Source organism: Lasiodiplodia theobromae (genome assembly GCF_012971845.1).
Source record: "Lasiodiplodia theobromae strain AM2As chromosome Unknown scaffold_16, whole genome shotgun sequence".
In the NCBI taxonomy this organism is placed as follows: Eukaryota; Fungi; Ascomycota; class Dothideomycetes; order Botryosphaeriales; family Botryosphaeriaceae; genus Lasiodiplodia; species Lasiodiplodia theobromae.
The window spans coordinates 846,062-864,865 of NW_023336366.1; the positions used below are offsets into that span (position 1 = coordinate 846,062).

At 53.8% G+C, this 18,804-nt stretch overlaps 7 protein-coding genes across 7 annotated transcripts; 3 read left to right on the plus strand and 4 right to left on the minus strand.

Moving 5' to 3' along the window:
- Positions 1-281: 281 nt before the first annotated feature.
- On the plus strand, positions 282-1,346 carry LTHEOB_5909 (NmrA-like family protein; the record flags this gene model as incomplete). The annotated part of the gene is made up of 1 exon (XM_035515106.1): positions 282-1,346. The coding sequence occupies one exon, from the start codon at positions 282-284 to the stop codon at positions 1,344-1,346; it is 1,065 nt and encodes a 354-aa protein (XP_035373601.1).
- Positions 1,347-1,690: 344 nt separating this feature from the next.
- Positions 1,691-3,172, minus strand: LTHEOB_5910 (uncharacterized protein; the record flags this gene model as incomplete). The annotated part of the gene is made up of 2 exons (XM_035515108.1): positions 1,691-2,889; positions 3,040-3,172. 2 exons carry the CDS (start codon positions 3,170-3,172, stop codon positions 1,691-1,693), a joined length of 1,332 nt encoding a protein of 443 aa, XP_035373602.1.
- A 2,431-nt stretch (positions 3,173-5,603) lies between these two features.
- On the minus strand, positions 5,604-7,399 carry LTHEOB_5911 (Zn2 cys6 DNA-binding protein; the record flags this gene model as incomplete). Its single annotated transcript, XM_035515109.1, has 5 exons — positions 5,604-5,947; positions 6,051-6,165; positions 6,303-6,357; positions 6,399-7,225; positions 7,319-7,399. The coding sequence occupies 5 exons, from the start codon at positions 7,397-7,399 to the stop codon at positions 5,604-5,606; spliced, it is 1,422 nt and encodes a 473-aa protein (XP_035373603.1).
- A 1,602-nt stretch (positions 7,400-9,001) lies between these two features.
- Positions 9,002-10,306, minus strand: LTHEOB_5912 (Isocitrate lyase/phosphorylmutase; the record flags this gene model as incomplete). The annotated part of the gene is made up of 3 exons (XM_035515110.1): positions 9,002-9,624; positions 9,728-9,875; positions 9,935-10,306. 3 exons carry the CDS (start codon positions 10,304-10,306, stop codon positions 9,002-9,004), a joined length of 1,143 nt encoding a protein of 380 aa, XP_035373604.1.
- A 1,139-nt stretch (positions 10,307-11,445) lies between these two features.
- Positions 11,446-12,810, minus strand: LTHEOB_5913 (Appr-1-p processing protein; the record flags this gene model as incomplete). The annotated part of the gene is made up of 1 exon (XM_035515111.1): positions 11,446-12,810. The coding sequence occupies one exon, from the start codon at positions 12,808-12,810 to the stop codon at positions 11,446-11,448; it is 1,365 nt and encodes a 454-aa protein (XP_035373605.1).
- A 421-nt stretch (positions 12,811-13,231) lies between these two features.
- LTHEOB_5914 (Short-chain dehydrogenase protein) lies at positions 13,232-15,166 on the plus strand (the record flags this gene model as incomplete). The annotated part of the gene is made up of 1 exon (XM_035515112.1): positions 13,232-15,166. One exon carries the CDS (start codon positions 13,232-13,234, stop codon positions 15,164-15,166), a length of 1,935 nt encoding a protein of 644 aa, XP_035373606.1.
- A 2,308-nt stretch (positions 15,167-17,474) lies between these two features.
- LTHEOB_5915 (uncharacterized protein) lies at positions 17,475-18,409 on the plus strand (the record flags this gene model as incomplete). Its single annotated transcript, XM_035515113.1, has 3 exons — positions 17,475-17,835; positions 17,881-18,058; positions 18,115-18,409. The coding sequence occupies 3 exons, from the start codon at positions 17,475-17,477 to the stop codon at positions 18,407-18,409; spliced, it is 834 nt and encodes a 277-aa protein (XP_035373607.1).
- Between the last annotated feature and the right edge of the window lie 395 nt (positions 18,410-18,804).

Here is an 18,804-nt window from a genome sequence, read left to right on the forward strand (position 1 = left end):
AAAGCGGCTGCTACATCATTTGGAATGGTCATTGGTAGCTCACATCACCGATCCGCCTCTGACGTACGTGGAGTAACTGCCCCGCATCCTCCGGGAGCTCCGAACTTACACAAAAACCCCTCTTTCATCTCGATCATTTCTACAGTTTCCAACAGATGCGAAAAGCAACAACTGACGAAATAAAGAGACAAAGAAATCCAAACGGCCCTGTACGGATAGCAACCGCCTCCCCACACCAAATCAAAGCAAACAACAAAGCCCTCCCCCCAACCCTCCCCAAAATGGTCAAAGTCGCCATCGCAGGCGGCACCTCGCCCACCCTCGGCCAAGCCATCATCTCCGCCATGCTCAAAACGCACCCAGAAAACACGCCCATCATCGTCCTCTCCTCCCGCCCGCCCCCTTCCACCCCCACGCACGCCACCGCCGCGGACCCGTCCACCATCTCCGCTGCCTCCGACCCCACCACCATCAACACCACCAGCACCCTCCACGCCGGCCGCGTCGAAGTCCGCCACGTCGCGTACGATTCGCACACCTCCCTCACCGCCGCCCTGCACGACGTGCACACCGTCGTGTCTGTCATCAAAATCCCCGATCCGGACGCCATGCGCGACGCGCAGCTCGCGCTGCTGCAAGCCGCGAAGGCGGCCGGGTGCAGGCGCTTCGCGCCGAGCGAGTGGGCGTTTGGGGCGGCGGGGCGGGTGGATGCGGTGAGGGGGAAGGACGAGGTGTGGGATGCGTGCAAGGCTAGCGGGCTCGAGTGCGCGCGGTTCCGGTGCGGGGCTTTCATGAATTATTTGGGTGTTGGTCGGGCGTTTTCGAGCGAGGATGCGCGGGAGAAGGCGTTGGCGGGGTTGCAGGGGGATGGGCCGGGTTGGTGGGATTTTGAGAGGGGTGTGGCGGAGTTGCCGGTGGTGGTGGAAGCGGAGGGGGAGGAGGGTGGTGGCAAGAGGAGGTTTCCGCGGGTTACGTTGACGGAGATCGATGATGTGGGGAGGTTTGTGGCGGCGGCGTGCGCGTTGACGGAGGGGAGTTGGTTGGAGGAGATGGATATGGTTGGGGAGACGGTGCGGGTGGATGAGGTGGTGGGGTTGGTGAAGGAGTGTTTGGGGATTGAGTTGAAAGTGGTGGGTGTGACGAGAGAAGAGTTGGAGAGAAGGGTAAGTGAGGTGGAAGGGGTGGGGAAAACTAGGGAGGAGGTGCTCAAGAAGATGATTGCGCAGCTTTCGTTGGTGATGTTGGAAGAGAAGGAGGGGTGGGCCATCATGAAACCGACATTGAATGAATTGTGCTGGCATACGAAGCCGTTAAGCGTGAGGGAGTATCTGACGAATTATCAGTGAGGGGGACGAGGGGTGACGTAGCGAGAGGATTCGGTGAGTTTTATTTGGACTTTGCCACTATTTCCACTACTATACGCTTTCCAACATAACCCGAGTTTTAAGATACCAATACTGCTACAATCTGAATTTCTAACGGCCGTATAATCCATCAACGGTTTTTTTAAGCCTGTGCCTAACATCGATACCACTTCCAGGCGCTTCAATTTGGTCAAATACTGTCAGGACTTGTTGTATCTCGTTCAAGCTCCTGAGAAACATACCGGCTTTACATTCCCGCAAGGTCAGCTCAACATTGGAAGACTGCATATTTTGTGATGGACTTACCTGACGCATCATCTAAAGTTTTACACACGATAAACCTTAGAGTAATAATCGAACCAACGCTTCATCTTGTTGATGAATTGCCCCTCAAGAAATGTAAACTCTGGGAAATCATCCGACAATCGGTTTGGATCAGTCTCTTTAATTTCGGTAGGGTTTTGCTCTTGCTGAGGCTGACTCGGACTTTGCTGTGGTTGCTGAGTTTGGCTTGCTTGCTGTTGACTCTGCTCCTGTCCCTGCTGGCCTGACTGATTATCTTCAACGAAGGTAAATTCTGGACGGTCATCTGATTCCCGGTTCGGGTCAGTCTCTTTGATCTCGGAAGGATTCTGCTCCTGCTGTTGCTGATTCTGTTGATTCTGAGTTTGGCCCTGTTGGGTTTGCTGTTGGTCTTGTTGGCTCTGCTGCTGATTTTGTTGTTGGTCCTGCGCACTGTCTTCCTGAACGAATGTGAATTCTGGGCGATCGCTGTCGGCCGGGCTTGGATCATTCTCCTTGATCTCAGAAGGACCTTGATCTTGTTGTTGGGTTGGCTGCTGAGTTGGTTGACTCTGCGGTTGAGTTGACTGCTGGGCCTGTTGGTTCTGCTGAGTCTGCTGTTGGTCTTGCTGTATATCTTCTTGAACAAAGGTAAATTCTGGGCGATCATCTGATTCCGGGCTTGGTCCGTTCTCCGTGATCTCAGAAGGGCCATCTACTTGACTCTGCTGGCTGTTATCCTGCTTCGGCGCGTCGGTGCTCTGTTGGTTCTGCCCCTGTTGGGTTGTGGTTGTCTGTTGCTGGTTCTGATCCGGTTGGCTTTGTTGTTGATCGTCCTGAACAAAAGTAAATTCTGGACGGTCATCTGATTCCGGGCTGGGTCCATTCTCTGTGATCTCGGAAGGACCATCTCCTTGCCCCTGTTGGTTATTCTCCTGCTTCGGTGCATCCGTACTCTGTGGATTCTGGGCTTGCTGACTTGAAGTTTGTTGATTTTGCCCCTGCTGGGTTGTTTGTTGCTGATTATGATCCGGCTGGTCTTGTTGTTGGTCATCTTGAACAAAGGTAAACTCTGGACGGTCAGAATCCGGCGGGCTTGGATCGTTTTCCTTGATCTCAGAGGGATTCTGCTCCTGAGTATTGGTGGCCGACCCCGCTGGGGTAGTGGAAGAGATGGGATTGGAAATAGCAACACTCGTGGTGGCGGTGGTACCTTTCGTCTCACTTGAAACCGAGGCGGTATCTGGCAGGATAAAGATCGTACCTACACCACTGCTTTGTACAACCCCAATCTTGTCTTTGAACCAACATGCAGAAGTATAGCTCGCGGCAGCGCAACCCTGTTGCCGTACACAGAGATCCGCACACTCTCTCGGGTTTGCAGCTGGCGCACTGTGGAAGCTATTGACGTTGTTGTCTGCACCACAGATGATGCGGAACATTTTGCCGCCAGTTGTGTATTGGAGACCAGGCGACGGAAGACATGGCGCATCGGCTCGCTTTGCAAGTTTGGTATTGGCTTGCATACTGGCGGTGCTAGACTGAAGATCTTCTGGAGGAAGTGTCAAGCTGGGCCCGCTCCAGGTCGTTTCGATAGATCCAGCGGAGATGCTGGTCGGTGCAGACGATGAGGAGCTGCTTGCACGTGCACTGGCCATTGCAGCCTCACCACTGGCCACGCAGGAGCAAGCGCTGGAGAGGGCAGTAATATCGCTACAGTACGTGCGTGCCCAGAACGGTACAGTAGTGGAAACTGCAATATTTGTTGCCCGTCTCGCCGTCAAGCGGGAGCAGACTCTAACTGCATCGCCGCGTCTGGCCAGAAAGCCACGTGGACAGGCTGATATACGTCAATAATGCTTTCATTGAAGATAGATGAACATGTGGGCCATACCATCGATGAAGCAGCGTCTGGGGTTGAATCTAACAGCAGTTGCGGTCGTTGTGGTCGCTGCCGTCGACGTGGTCGTCTCTGAAATATGGCTGGAAGGGTGTTTGTGTTTGTTCTGGCCGTGGAAACTCTTGTGATGATAAGCGTGAAAATGATGATCATCAGCCAGAGCAGTAAGGGCAGTACAAGCCAGGGTAACGAAAACGAGCAACCTCATTTTGTGAATCGACAGGATGGGAAGAGTGTTCCGTTTGCTGGTGTCGAGAGCGAGGCAATCATTATCGGGTATACTTATCCGACTATCGTTTGTTCAGCTCACTGTCCCGGGTGTGTGGTTTGGAACGAGAGACGGTAACAGACAAAGGCATATCTTTCACCTTCCTGCTTTAATGAGCTCCCCACGAAAGCCTCAATTTCCAGTAGCGGATTGAAAGTACATAGGAACACAAAGAAACTTGAGAGCGGTGGGACCTGCAACACAACTGCAGCTCTTCACATTGCCACGAGTACGTTTCCCCTATGACGTTGATTCTGAACAACATCAAAGAAAAAGGATGCATACGAGATATACCGCATAGTCTTATATTCGGGTAGTATAAGGCAACAACATGACCATTCCGCTGTTATACCAACTACTTCAAAAAATGGTGAAGTGATAGTCAAACAGAATGATGGAGTCGCATTTGTTGTCAAAACCCTCACATTGCTGCTCAAGTTGAGATATGGAGCTAAGGTAAAGATTAAGTTGGTTCAACGGCCAACAGTGTGGTTTCATGGGATTTCATGGTGGTTTGGTCCCGGGGCCTTACTGGATTTTAATCGAAGAATACTGGGTGCCGCTAGGTAGGGGGGTCGCTTGCTAATGAGGGGCTGGATTACCAACCGCTTAGCGCATCAGCACACTTGCATGTTTCACAGCACCACGCAAATAGACACGTTGTCGAATTTCATTCGTCTGAACATTGGCTGCAATGACTTAAAAAGACACTGCGTTCGCAATCATTGCGAGGCTGATCGCACTCCTAATGACCATCAATTGACGCTGGTTGAGCTATCCCTCGCGCGGTCGGTTATTAAAGCAAAGCATCAAAGCTGTGCAAGGCGAAATTCCTCAGTCGCTCTCTAGCCAGTCATTCAAGCCTGTACCACAAGTGATTTTCTTCTCTTAACGAAGATCAATAACAGCTTCTTACATCTTTTTAGGTCCCCAAACATTTGCAATGGGAAAACTCTTCTACTGCTGCCAGTGTGGCTTTGGCCCTATGCAAGAGTCTACCACTCCGGCCTGTCTATCCTGTGGCTGTCCCCCTTGCAGGGACTGCATTTGGGAAGGAGATGCGATGGCCCTGCTGCCTGTTCTAGTTGGGACGGGTTCAGTACACCGGCTTGACCATACGCACGCTCCGAAATCAAGATTGACTGTTTGCGACGACTACGCCGATATATCTCGAGCTGAGTTGAACTTGGGCTTGGAAATGTGCAACGGTTTGTCAGAGGTATCAAAATAGCACTTTGAAGTGTAGATGTGGCACAAGCAAATGGGGGAATCCAAAGGAGAGAATGGCTGGGTGTAATCAAATTGCGGTTGGCACCCGTTGAGGCGGAGTAATCAAGTTTGGCTACGAGTATAGCAGACCCGTCCTATTCAGCAAGTATTTGTCTTCTTGTGATAATTGTGTGTGGCCGGAGAATGCGAGCTTCCGATATATTTGACGGCAGTCAACCTTGGACGGCATGTTAGTCTAACTAAATTTTAGTTTGAATGTAGGTGAGCACTGGTAGGCTCTCTCTTTGGCAAGAAAGCTAACAAGAGCGAGACACACGCATAAGAGAGCCCTCGGACTTCAAAAACAGAGCAAGGCACCCAGGAAATTCTGGAGTCTAATAGGGACACTGTCTTTCAAATATTCCGTCAGGAATTCGACCTCTGCATCCTTTGAGGTTCATTTGAGAAAAGTGCACTAGCATATATTGCAGAACGAGTACGCTGGACCAATGACGTCTGTGTTTGTGGCTTGCTGATGGGAATAACTCAAGAAACATTGATGCGGAAACGGAAAAGAATGTTAAAGAAAATCGGCTGGGGAATTAAAACTAGAGAAAGGCTGTCCATAATCTGGGAACCAAAGGGAATTGCTCGGTAGCTGGAAATCACTCCAATCCAAGGCTTGAGCCACATCGCTGTCCTCCTCGATTTCATCGTTATCCAGCGAGCCAGACTTCTCCGCTTCCATGAATGAAGTAAAAAGTTCCTCCTGGCATTGCTGCATGGTGGTCATCAACATATTCAGCAAGGAAGCTTTGAGTTCGTCCTCGAGTTGGTCCTCGAGTTTCCTCCTCACAAGATTCGGAAGCCGCTTGCCACAGTACGCCCGAAACTTTTCCATGTACCAACCTGATGGCTCGAAGTCTGGTGGGATTTCAGTAGTTGTTAGTGAGTGATTCAATTGGAATATACGAAGAAGTGTATAGGAGATGAAAGCAGAGGAGAATTAGGGGCCATATGCACTCACAAGGGCTTGGGGTCTCCGCATCTTCATTCAGCCCGAAAATGATCCGATACATCTTTCTCCACTTGTCCTCCTCGCTGAGACCCTTCAAGTCCTTCTTTGACTTAAGCTTCTCTACCTGTTCGTTGGTGATTGCTTCCCTTTCAGGTCTGTCTTCTTTGTCGAGAGTATCGCATAGGCCCTCTCGCAGGTGATCGCTGAGTTGTTCCACGGTATTCAACTCCTCAAAGCAGCGTGGGCACTCCGGACGCGTACGGTGAGCCCGGTAAATATGCTCTCTAAATATCTCTGGATCAGAATCTTGTTCCAACTGCATTTTTGAGTCTTAGCATCTTATTGGGATTGGCTTACTTGACTCGGTTCGCGTTCTCGAATCCCGGAGGCTTGGAGCAAGAATGATTGCTCCTGAGCCTTCCAGGGTCTTTCTTGAAATACGGGCAGCTTAGCCTCCTCGAAGGAGGTTCAATTCCATTGTCTGTCGTCGGAGCTGGCCTGCGACGCTTTCCTCCACGGCCGCCATCGCCACCATCCGGACCCGAGCCGCTTGCTGGTCGCTTCCCGTTGTTGCTGCCTTGGGTAGCCGAAGTATTAGTCGACTGGGACATATTGGAGCTTCCTGAGCTTGACAATTGTCGAACGCTTTGGCCGCCGGCATCTGTTGGTTCATTGTCCATCTCTTCATCCGATACAGATAGAGAGGTTAAATCTTCTGTATCGGCGTCGCTGTGGCGCTCGACGAATTCCCAGAGACCTTCGTCGGCAATACTGCGCAACTCCTTCATGGCCTGATTCATCATCTTCTCTTTGATGGAGAGTAGAATTGAACTCAAAAAATCAGGAAGTCCACGATTTGGCGGACCATAGCTTGATGTTGCTGAGCATGAATCGTTGGATTCAACATCAGAGCTTGGTTTGTTCCTGGATGATACTGGTAGGGCTTGTGATTGGGTTCCAAGATCATTTTCATCTCCCAGACCTACTTTCCTGCTCTCCGGGCTTGTGCTATCACTGCCGGGCATGGAGGGGGTTGGCTCTGGGAGGAAGAAGTGGCCGAAGTTCTTTGGGCTGAATCTTTCGCGAAATTGAAGAAATAGGTTTTGAATGACCGCTGCAACGGCTGGCTGGTCCCTCAATTGGCCATTGATGTATGCCTCGAGCATCTCGATGACTCTGAGATTCTGTTGCTTTCTCAGAAATTCCCTGTTGCACAAATCTACCGGAGGGTTTCAGGTCTTAGCTATTTTGCTATGTATTACACGGTGTCTACTTACAAGGGTGTGGAATGTCTCCGTCATGAGATTGAAACATTTGAGTCCAGATGTCATGAAATCTCTCGAGTTCAGTGTCTCCATTTAGCCGAGGCCGAAGTGGAAGCTTATGGTCTTGTTCGATGTGATTCCTGCGGCATAACGTGAGCATACGTTGACATAAGGGAATAGAATCTCACTGACTTCAAAACCTCAACATTTTCAAAATCGCGTAGCCTGCAAATGGACGACTCTGGCAGCAGGTGAGGATTCTTGAGAAAGTATGGACAAAGTATTGACTGCTGTTTGGATGCACCATTCCGCGAATCTCGTGCATTTTGTCCAGCGGGGACGCCAAGTGACAATTCATCAATTTGCTGCGTGGGTGTTTGCTTCACCGACAGTGGTTCGGTCTCGAGTGGTGGCGTAGGTGGAAAGACCTTTGGGTTTGGGGATCGTCGGGTTACTCGGGTGGTTGCGAACATGGTTCTAGCCCACAAAATATTCACAACTAGGGTGACTAACTGAGAGAAATTAGGAGTGGTTGTGCTCAGAGAACATCCCTTACGTGGGTTGGGGGAATTTCGGTCCCTTAATGATCGTGGGTGAGGGGCAGAATAAGCATGCAATTCTGCGCGCGCCAATACCTACCCTGTCTGCGCAAACGAGTTGTGCGCAACTGCGAACAACATCTTTGCGAGCGATAATACGACCAACCATATTCGAAATTACACCTACCGGGTCTACCTTGCAATCCGATTGGCTCAGATCCTATGTTATGGCCTTATTTTCTACACTTTGTGCCTAAGTCCTGAGGCATCGACACTTATAAAACTGCAGCGTCGCCTTGCGCCAGTGCACGACTCCAGGCAGCCTCCAACCTCTCCGGGAGAGACATTACTCATCAAGATATTCTACCTTTCTCGTATCGAGCATTTAAATCTTTGTCTCCCTCAATCATACCAACCTCATTCACTCGATTAAAATAGCAGTGGGGATATGAAAGCTTTTTGGTGTTGTCAATGCGGTTTTGGACCCATGGACGAGGCTTTCTACAGCGCATGCATATCCTGCGGCGCTTATCCATGTGCGAACTGCGGCTGGGAATCTTATGATCCCATCCTTTCCACGGCACACAAACATTGTTATGGACATTCACATCATACACAATCAAGGCAAGTGCTTCCCTCTCATTATCGCGAAGGCAGTCAAGTAACACTATTTGAAATCTTAGTATGAGAAACAAACCACGACGAGTGCTCGCAAAATGCGCTGGATTGAGACACAGAGCTGCAAGCCGGCTTCGAAAGCCAAGGCTTAGAGTACTTCACGGATCTCGCATTGTCTGGATTCAAACAATGAAAGATGATGCATCTAAGTTTGACATTTGGGACCTTCCCGCTTCTTCGCAATCTCCGAGGGGCCATCACTTCTTGAGCTCGTGAGGCAAACATACGTATCCAAACCTATCATGCCTACTTAGGGTTTGAGGGGGGAGTGTAGGTGTGGAGACAAATTGTCGACTGGAAACTTCATTCGTTTGTGATTTGGGAATTGGAAGAGATTGACGGGTACTAAACAAATCAAACTACTTGAATCATTACAGCCTTCCTAACAGTAGTAGATGATATAAGAGGATTGCTCATTCTAACTCAGCCGTCCCACAGCAGATCAAAGCCCTTCCACCCACCAGCTGCCGTTCATTTTTCACACACCCTCCGCGAACGCCTGACTACCAGCACTCAAGTCAATCTTCATGCACTCTCTCAACCCACAAACCTCAAACAAAGCCGTGGGACTCATATCCTTCGGCGTCCCCACCACCCCCTTATCCCTCAACCTCTCCAACGTCTCCTTGATCGCCAAATACGCCGGACAAACCGTCGCAAACGAAAAAATCATAATCCGAAACCCCATCTCCCTCGCCTCGTCCACCGTAATCAACGGCGTCACGCCATTCTCGACCATATTCAGCAGCACCGGCCAGGGCGCGAGATCCGCGACGCAGCGCCGCGCCTGCTCCTTGCTCGTGAAGCCCTCGAGGAGCCCGACGTCGAAGCCGATGTCCCGCGCCTCGCGCAGCCGCGCCACGCACTCGTCGTAGCCGAGCGTTTGCAGCGCGTCCGTCCGCGCGATCAGCACGAAGTCCGAGTGCAGCGCCGCGCGCGCGGCGTGCGCGGCGCGCAGGCGCGAGACGTATTCGGACCGTGGCACCACCTTTTTGCCGCCCAGGTGCCCGCAGCGCTTGGTTAGGACTTGGTCTTCCAGGTGGGCGCCGGCGACGCCCGCCCGGATGTACTCGGAGATGGTGCGGGCGACGATGATGGGGCCTGTGGGGGAGTGAGCGGGGTGTCGGAGGTTCAGGGGAGGGGGGTTCGCTGATGTCGTTGGGAGAGTGGGTGTGTGCAGAGAGGTGGGTAGAAGCGTACTTACCTCCGTAACCGGTGTCCATGTCGGCGATGAGAGGCGGCCCGTACGGGTCGAGGTTGGCAATCATCTCGGCATTGGCTCGCATGTCGTGGAGATGGGCGATGCCGAGGTCGGGCTGGCCGAGGCGGGATGCTGTAGTGCCAGCGCCGGTCTATGGATGAGCTGTCAGCTGGAATGGCTGGATGGTGAGGCTCAGGGAAGGGTTCTGACCATGTACATGGCATTGAAGCCGACCTCGTGTGCAGCACGAGCAGAGATGCCATCGTAGACTCCTGGACAAACGATAAGATCGTCCGTCTCTTCGAGCATCTTGCGTAGCTTTGTGGAAGCAGCGGGCGGCCGTGTGGGGGACAGCGTTGGCCTGGGTGATGGCGTAGCACTGACATGCTCCTGCACCTCTGTGAGGGGTGCTAAGCCATTGATTCCGTTCTTGACGTTGTTTGAGTGCCGGGAATGACTATCATGCTCGAGATTGAAGAAGTCAGTCCTGTCAGCAGACAGTTCCGTGACAATTGGTTCTCCGATGGATTTCTCAGACACAATGAATGCGCTTGTCAGCGGCTTGGCAGAATGGGGCGTCATGTTTGATGCGGGAATGATATTTGTTGGAGAAACTGATATGCCAACTGAGCTGGAGAGTTGCGGCGTAGGAAGGCAGATGAAAAGGAATGAAGAGCATCGAGCACACTTAAGTAGACCGATATCGGGAAAAGTCGAAACTTCATTATGACTGAAATTCGTACTAGAATCTACTTCCGATGGTGTTTTGGCCCGTCCTTGGCCTAGACCGCGTCGACGCAAGACAAAATTGTGGGGAGTGCCTGCGCAGCTCACGTGCGGGGAGGGCCGGAGAGCCAGTCAAACGCTCCCGTTCCCGTCCGAACCCGCACGAAAATAGGTAAGCTTTCTCCGCACTTGAAGACAGGCCAGGCAGTAATTCGGAGGTTTACTAGAGTAATTTGTCCGTCCTGATTGGGCAATTGTGTTGAGACGCAAGTGTGACACAGAACGTAGTCCGCAACACCTGGTGTGGCTTACGAAAGTACCCGACTTAAGCTTGCCTCAACTATCCCACGTCAGATATATTCCAGTCATTGCTCGAGAAAACAACGGCCACTGCATATTTCCCCGCTTTGGTGGCCACCGATATTTTCCGCTTGGATCGCTCTCGCCTCCGATCTTGTGCAGCAGCGCGCTGATTGCCCGTAGTTTAATGCGGATCCGAAAACCCCGCGGAAAGGAACGGTCAATTCCGGACCAATTGGTTCTAAGCGAGGGTGAATTGGAGCAATGCATCGTTGCCTTGTTACTGCTTGCTGGAAAGGTGGTGGCCCATTCTCTGTGGACGAGATGGAGCATTCAATATCACCCGAACAAAAAACTACAGAGTCATACAGTTCCCTCTCGCAGCCGATGGCTAGCATGGACTTTTGCTCATGTAATGGCTAGCTGAAGCTATCGTCCGGACGAGAATGAGAATTAAAAAACTCTACATAAAGGTCTGGACGATAGTTTCAGCTACCTACATATGTCACTTTTCTAAGGCAGAGCTGGGGCATAGTTACGCTATGTTCTAGAGCTCTTCTTAGCGCTAGCCATCGGCTGCAGCACCCTTCTGTATGCATGTGGGATGGCCGACCACAAAATCTTCACTTATTTGTCTATATTTGCAAGACAGTATCTACAACCAAGACATTGATGCCTTCCTAAGGCAAGCAATGCTATGTCTTGGCACCGTTCTCTCTGCTTCTTGCTTCCTTTACCAACTCCTCTTTTCTCCGCTTCCGTTCCTCTCTTCGTCTCTTTGTTGCTTCAATGCCGTGACAATCCTCCCACTCTTCCCCTCTCACTTCATTGACCAAAGAAGGAAAGTGCTCCTCCATCCAGAGAATGACTTCAACAAAGGTCTCCAACCAGCGAAGCTCGTTGTCACTATGCGGAAACGGGTTTTTACCCCGCGCCCTCTTGGTCAAGAACCTACCTTCTCTGCCATCAGCCGGCTCCGACACAGACCACGGCGTGCGGGCGGTACGCAGTGTTTCAGGCCTGCTCGGATCCAGCATCCTCTCCCCATACACATGGTAAAACGAGGGAAGACCCTCCAGAGCCTCCCGCATCATCTCCACTACCTTCGGCGGGTAGACGCTGCTCTCCCCATCCCCACGACCCTCCGCAAGGCCTTCTTCTTCTTCCTCCTCGGGCACCGGATGCCGCTTGAGCACCTCGCAGAACAGCCGCAAGCACCAATCATACGGCACCAGCGCCGCGAACGCCGGGCGGAACCGATACCCGGACAACTCCCTACCGTGCCAGACGCGGCCGTCGACGTTCCTCCGCTTCAGCCGGGCCGCCTCGCGGCGCAAGCCGGCGACGACGTGGTCCGGGTTCGGCCGGCGCGTCTGCGGGGCCCACGGCTGCTTGACGCGGTCCGCGTGCCGCTCGTGCAGCGCGACCAGGCGGTCCAGCTCGGCGGCCTGCGCGGCGAGGCGGGCGTGGCGGACGCGCTTGTAGAGGGCGATCCAGCGCGCCAGGACGGGGAGCGGTGGGACGTTTGCGGGCCAGTTGTTCGTCTTCAGGGAGTAGAGCGTGAAGGCGGTGTCGATGAAGAACTCGACTTCTTCGGTCTCGTTCGCGTTGAGGGGCGTGCCTGCGGGGAACAGGAAGTAGGCCGTCTCGGTGAAGTTGGGGTACAGGTCCTGCGCGACGGAGTGCAGCCTGCCGCGCACCATCGACGCCCAGTGGCTGGCCCAGTCGGTGGGGTATTTGAAGCGGAAGTTGTCCTTTTGGTAGCGGAGGAAGCTGAGCTGGTCGTACCAGGGAGAATTTTTGAAGCCGCCGGTGGAGTAGCAGAGGGTGATGAGCTCGTTGGTGAGGTCGTCGAGCTGCTGCAGCACCGGCAGCTTGCCGCGGAAGAAGCGTGACCATGCCGGGCTGTTCTCGATGGCCCACGTCACGCGTGGTCCGCCGAATTGAGAGACGCGGACGATTTGGCCGTACTCCAGGTCCGCGAGGACGGGCTCGATGAGCTCCGGCGGGAGCTTCTCCAAGTCGCGCGCAATGCGAGCGAAGCGGCCGCCTTTGGACATGGTGAAAATTCGAATGGTTTAGGAATGAAGTGACATCTTCTGCGGCGTAGGCTATTTATCTCAGAGTAGACCTTGGAGTCATGGCGTGAGTTTGCGGAGGAGCCGTAGGAGCGCTAATTGTGGCGGAGCTGATGCCGGGGCGATAAGTCGTGTCCCCATCTCCGCCTCCGCATGCACGCGCATTCGGCAACCACCTCCTAAGAAGGACCAGTCATAGCTTGGGGGCCAAACTGCTGCCTAGCTTATCTGCATTAGCTACACCGCCGTAATAGTCAAGCTACTGCCGGCGGATTAAATAGTCAATTCCTCCTTGCTGAGGCGTGTGGCCAGGAAAATCACGGCCACATCGTTGATCATCGGTGACCAACCAGGCATTTTCGCTACTGCCGAAATGACTGGACAGACACTCAATTCCAACACAATGCCTCCTCCAGGCCAGGACTGCTGGAAGGTGTTCGCCACCACTCAGCTGCCAGAAGTCATCGCGAAAAGAATTCACGAGGATTCCAAGCTCGTTAGCGACGGCAAAACGCCGAGCCTGACAGTGTACCACCTGCCGAAAACGAAGACTCCAGCTGCATTGGCCATTGCAGCTCACCTGGCTCCCTCACCTGATTTGTCCAGAGATACCAAGTTCCTTCTTTACGAAAATCTGCTCAAAAAGATCAGACGCTACTTGGAAGGTGGTCCGCGAGGGCATTGGCCTACGTTCTACAACGGCGGCGACAACTTTCTCAAGGACGGACCAACCTGGGATGCTTCTACGAACCCAGCAAGCCAGACAGCCAAAAGCGGGGACGAGAATGGAGACGAAGAAGTCACAGACACAGACCTCTCCGTGACGCTCAAAGTCCTCCAACACCTCCTACTCAACTCATCCCTCAAGCTTACGGACCCCATCTCCACCGCCACCACGCTTCTCGAGGAACTCCTCGAATATCCCCCCGACACCACGACATCGCCGCCGGAGTACCACAACAACGAGACGTCCGCACCCACAGCAACTACCTCCAACCTCCCCTCTCAAAACTCTCCCCCTCCACCACCCCCTCCAGCCCCCCCACACCAACCCCACCGCAAACGCCTCTGCTACATCTGCCGCCTCGCCCTCCCCTCCACCACCGCCGCGCACCCAGCCTACCCCTGCCTCTGCGCCCCCTGCGGCGCCTACAACCTCGCCCACAGCGCTCTGTCCACACCACCTCACCTCGCCCTCCCCCCGACCTTCACCGCGCTCGTCACCGGCGCCCGCGTCAACCTCGGCTACCACGTCGCGCTGCGGCTGCTGCGCTGCGGCGCGCGCGTGATAGCGACGACGCGGTATCCGCGCGACGCTGTGCGGCGGTACATGGCTGAGGGCGATGCGGAGGTGTGGAGGGAGAGGTTGAGGGTGGTTGGTGCGGATTTTAGGGCGGCGGCGGATGCGTTTGGGGTTGTGGAGGGGGTGAGGGGGGTGTTGAGGGAGTGGGGAGGGGAGGAGAGGTTGGATGTGTTGGTTAATAATGCGGCGCAGACGTTGACGGATAGTGTGGGGAGGGAGGAGCAGGCGGTGCGGAGGGAGGAGGTGTTGAGGGTTGAGGATGGGGATGCGGTGGTGGGAGGAGGAGGAAGGCGGATGTTGGTGGATGCGGGGTATGAGGCGAGGGTGAGAGGTGGTGTGGGAAGGTTGATTGGAGGAAAGGGACAGGAGCACCAGCAGCGGTTGGTTGGGTTCGAAGGCGGCGAGAAGGAGGAGGTGGTGGGAGGAGAGACGGGGCTGGTTGCTGTGGGAGGCGATGGCGCGAGCAAGGAGTTGCAGGTGTACACCAAGTCCTCGTGGGTGCAGTCGCTGTTCGAGATCCCCTACGAGGACGTCATCTCGGCGCATGCCGTCAACACCTTCGTCCCGCTTATCTTGTGCCGCGAGCTGCTTCCGCTCATGGGCCGCGCGAGAGACGAGGATCAGGCCGCTTCGCCCAAGAACGCGGCGGCACGGTCGAAAAAGCCGCTGGGCTACATTGTCAACGTCTCCTCCCGCGAAGGCATCTTCGAGGCCAAGGTCGATGCTGCCAAGAAGGGTAAACATGTCCACACGAACATGTCCAAGGCCGCCCTCAACATGATCACCGAGACCGAGGCCGCGACGGCATGGCAGACGCGTCGTGTTGCAATGAACACGGTTGACCCGGGGTACATGAGTGCCGCGCCGGAATACGAGGATGCGTACGACGGCATCAGACCAATTGGGTGGGAAGATGGCGCAGGCCGGGTTTTGTGGCCTATTGCCATGGGTGAAAGGGAAGGCGAGGCGATTTGGGGACGGTTCCTGAAACATTATGGTGCTGTACATGTGGATCCCGGAGTAGGCCGAGGATGAAAGCGTGACAAAGAAATATTGATACGCTTTTGCTTTTGCTGTCTCCGTGCGTGGATAATAAGTTGGTGGTTGAGGCGCTTGATTAAAATACGTCCCTTCCTTTAGGGCTAACATTATCCCTGCTTCACTTTCAGTGCGTGAGTGGATCTGCCTCGGAAGAATAACGGGAATAAAATTTGCTGATCACCTTTTTCTTGCCTTCTCGAAGGTGTACCCCGGGCGTGGAGCAGCTGACGCGATTACGTTGTTACCAGATCTGCTGCTATCCATTTCCAAGTCGTACGTACTCCGGTATGCAAGGGAAGCAATGGAAAATTGCCAATCAATGGAACCATGCTTTTGATACCGGGAAGATATTGGGTATGCTTCACTTCAGCTGCTACCCTCGTGTGCAGTATCGATGACGTGGGGTTCAGATACGGTCAAAAGACCGGGGGAGTCCGAAAGCGGTATTCTGGGCGTTTTCCTTGTGTGACGGTCATTCACAGCGGAAGCAGCGGCAGAGGATGAGCGGAATTTCCCTGTCCCTACCTCTTCCAGGCTCACGCGGAGCAGTGTCGACCGTGTCGTACAGGCAGCCGGCCAGGCAAATGGCATGCAGCGGCAATAAGCGGCCGACGAGGGAGATGCTCGAGGTGCAAGGATGGTCAACGACCGGGATCTACGGCGCGCCGCATGCTGATAACGCAAGGGTGGCACAAAAAGCAGTGCCCCGCGCGGGGCTCAGTGCAGCTGGTGAAATTTGAGCGCCAAAGCGTCGCTCGCGGAGAACGGGAAAGCGTCCGCTTGTGACACCGTGGTTGAGGACGGGCGAGCTGCGTTTGCGTGACTGTGCGACGGGAGGGTGCAGCTGAGGGCGCTTAGCGGCGGCTGCCCTTTGCATATCCCGCAGTCAAACCCACGAAGCGAGAGGCGGCTGGGATAGGCTGGAAGCGCGACTCGGAATTCTGCATCGTTGCCTTCGTGGTCTTCATGTAGAAGCAGCTCGAATGGGACTCAGGCACTTGAGTGCATGATGATAAGCTGACGTGTTACCTCACTCCCGAGAATCCTTCACGGTTCTTTGAAGAGTGCGAAGAGGACCATCAATATCAGCCGCTTTTAGTAGCATATCAGGTGAATCTGAATCATATGCTGGGAATTATCATGATTCCGTTCAAGTCGCCACGCTTGCAGCACCCATAATGAGACCAGGGCATAGCTGATTGCCACCGGAAGTTGTGTAACTCAGATCGGCAAAGCCGTTGCAGGGACTTTCGTGCGATGGAAATAGACATCGATAGCCCTGGCGGATCACGGGATCCGTACGGTAGAAGTCCCGACGCAAGCAGGGATCCAGGCGGAAATATCCAGACTTCGCTTATGGAGGTGATACGCGGCCTCTCGGACGGCAAGGAGAAGCACGGGAACGTGACCGATGCTCCGTAGTCTCGAACTGGAAAAGGGACCGGCCCGATCCATCAGTGAGCCACAGATCTGAGAAGAAGGTTGCCGCGGTTTGCATACCACATGCTGCTGCTCAGACGTGGGGTGAAAATGAGCCGACGCAACTCAACTTGCATGCTGCAGGAGACTCAGTGAGACAGGAACTACTGCGAATGCTCCGGCAACAAGGATCCAGTTGGAAGATAGCGATTTTTTTCACATCCGGTCCAGGGGCCACCGATGGTTGAGCCAAGAGGCAAACTCAAGCATCGTCGAGAAGTTGCAATGAGCGCATAGTGCGCACTTGAGGTCTTAAAAGCCATGAGAGGCGCCTCCAATATTAATGCTCGAGGGGTTCGATAGGGCGCTCGACGCATTGTTCCTGGGAACATCGTGCGGCGTTGTCCGTGCGCGGTGTTCGCATCCAATGTGATCATCGTGGTGGTACTGCATAACGTGGCTGGGATGTGCTGCCCACCTCTATTCGTCAGAGTGCAATGCAGTGTCGCCGATCCCGAGATAGATACATGCTGCAAAACACTCGATTAGCGAAGACCCCTGTAGCTATAGCATTGTGGCCTGAGCAAGTGACCATGAAACAGACGTTCGACGCTCTTCTCGGGATCGTGCACTCGTGGACCTTTGCAACACCTCGGCGCGGCAGGCAAAATCATGGCGGCATCATGCAACCATCCATCATGGAGATTGGTAACCTCAGGAATTGTCATGCCGTGGGGATTGAGTCCATGTCGGGGTGCCTGAAGAAGCTGGGTGTCAGACAGCGGTGCTGGTCTGGGCGGGTTGAGATAAATAGAAGCGTCCTCTGGGAGAATACTGCCTTCACATTATCGAACTTGTCTCCGCACATCCCGCACCAACAAACATGGCCGCTATGAGTCCTGAATTGCGCGCTGCCGCATGGTTGCGACTTGCCAGTCATCACAGCACCGAGGACCTGAAGTCCATCGCGACGCCGTATTCCGGGACGAGCCAGGCTCCAAACGATGATATTTTGACTCCCCTCGCGGCTCTCCTTCAATGCCGCCTCGATGTTCAGAGTATTACGGAAGGGCTGGGGAAATCTGAAAGCTGGGCTGCATTGAACAGCTCACAGACGCAGTTCTCCCAATTGCGGACAAGATTTCGGACATCGATGAAGAGGCTGAGCGGAGGGGTTTTGTCTCGAAGTTTGAAAATCAAAGCAGGAGATGTTCCGTTTGGCAAGGTTCAATGGGAGAAGACTTGTATGTGTCACGATGGTCGTATTTGAATTTTGCTGAAGCTCCCAGACGCCGGCAGTTCGACATCAGGCGATTCCGACGGAGACCGAACCATGACTGACGAGTCCGACGACTCGGCCGAGGAGCTAAGCGATGAAGACGACGATGACTATGAGTCGGATTCGGAGGGCGACGAGGAGGATGAGAGCTCAAAAAAGCCCAGTGACTGCGGCCTGGATGAAGTGAGGTAGGCCTTGACATCATCAGCAATTTCTGAGCTGTAGAGCTGACAATTAGCATCAGTGGTCTGAGGCTACAGCGAACTCGTCAGATGCATTTCTTGCATAACACGGTGACGCTGTGTCGGCTCGCGAGAGTGATCGCCAGTGTGGAGCAACGTGGGGCTGAACTTCTAGCCAAGGATGTCAAGAGCGCAGCGTGTGCGGGAGATACAAAGGCGAAAATTTTGGCTCAGCTGCAGAATGCGGCGGATGAAGCGCGAGTGAGCTGGGCGAAAGAAATGCAGAGAGAGCTTGAAGTCGCAGAGCAGTACCGCATTGCGATGATCCAAGTATTGCAAGACGAGCTGCGGCGTTGAATGAAGGCAGTTGCTAGTAGCTGCCGTCGGCGACGTCGGATATTCGGTTGTTTTGTGTAGGTCACTTCCGTGGGACACTGGTGGACTGTGCCTTTGAGTAAAAAAAAATTACCCAAGGCACTCGGCAATGACGTAATGAGTTGAGAAGCAATGGATTCTTCATGCGAAATGTAGCTGATCCGATGCGGATTCTTCGGGCGTACAGGATGGTTCCTCGTGAGCCATGACGATGGGAGGTGATGACGCGACGCGACCTTTGACGCGTGCGCGCCACCCCGAAAGCCGACGGGAGGAGGGGGGCGGGGCGGCCAATCCTTCAGCCGAGACGCTCCTCACTTCGCCGTATGTCCTCTCCACCTCACCTCTCGCAGTCACGATCTCTTATCTATTCCATC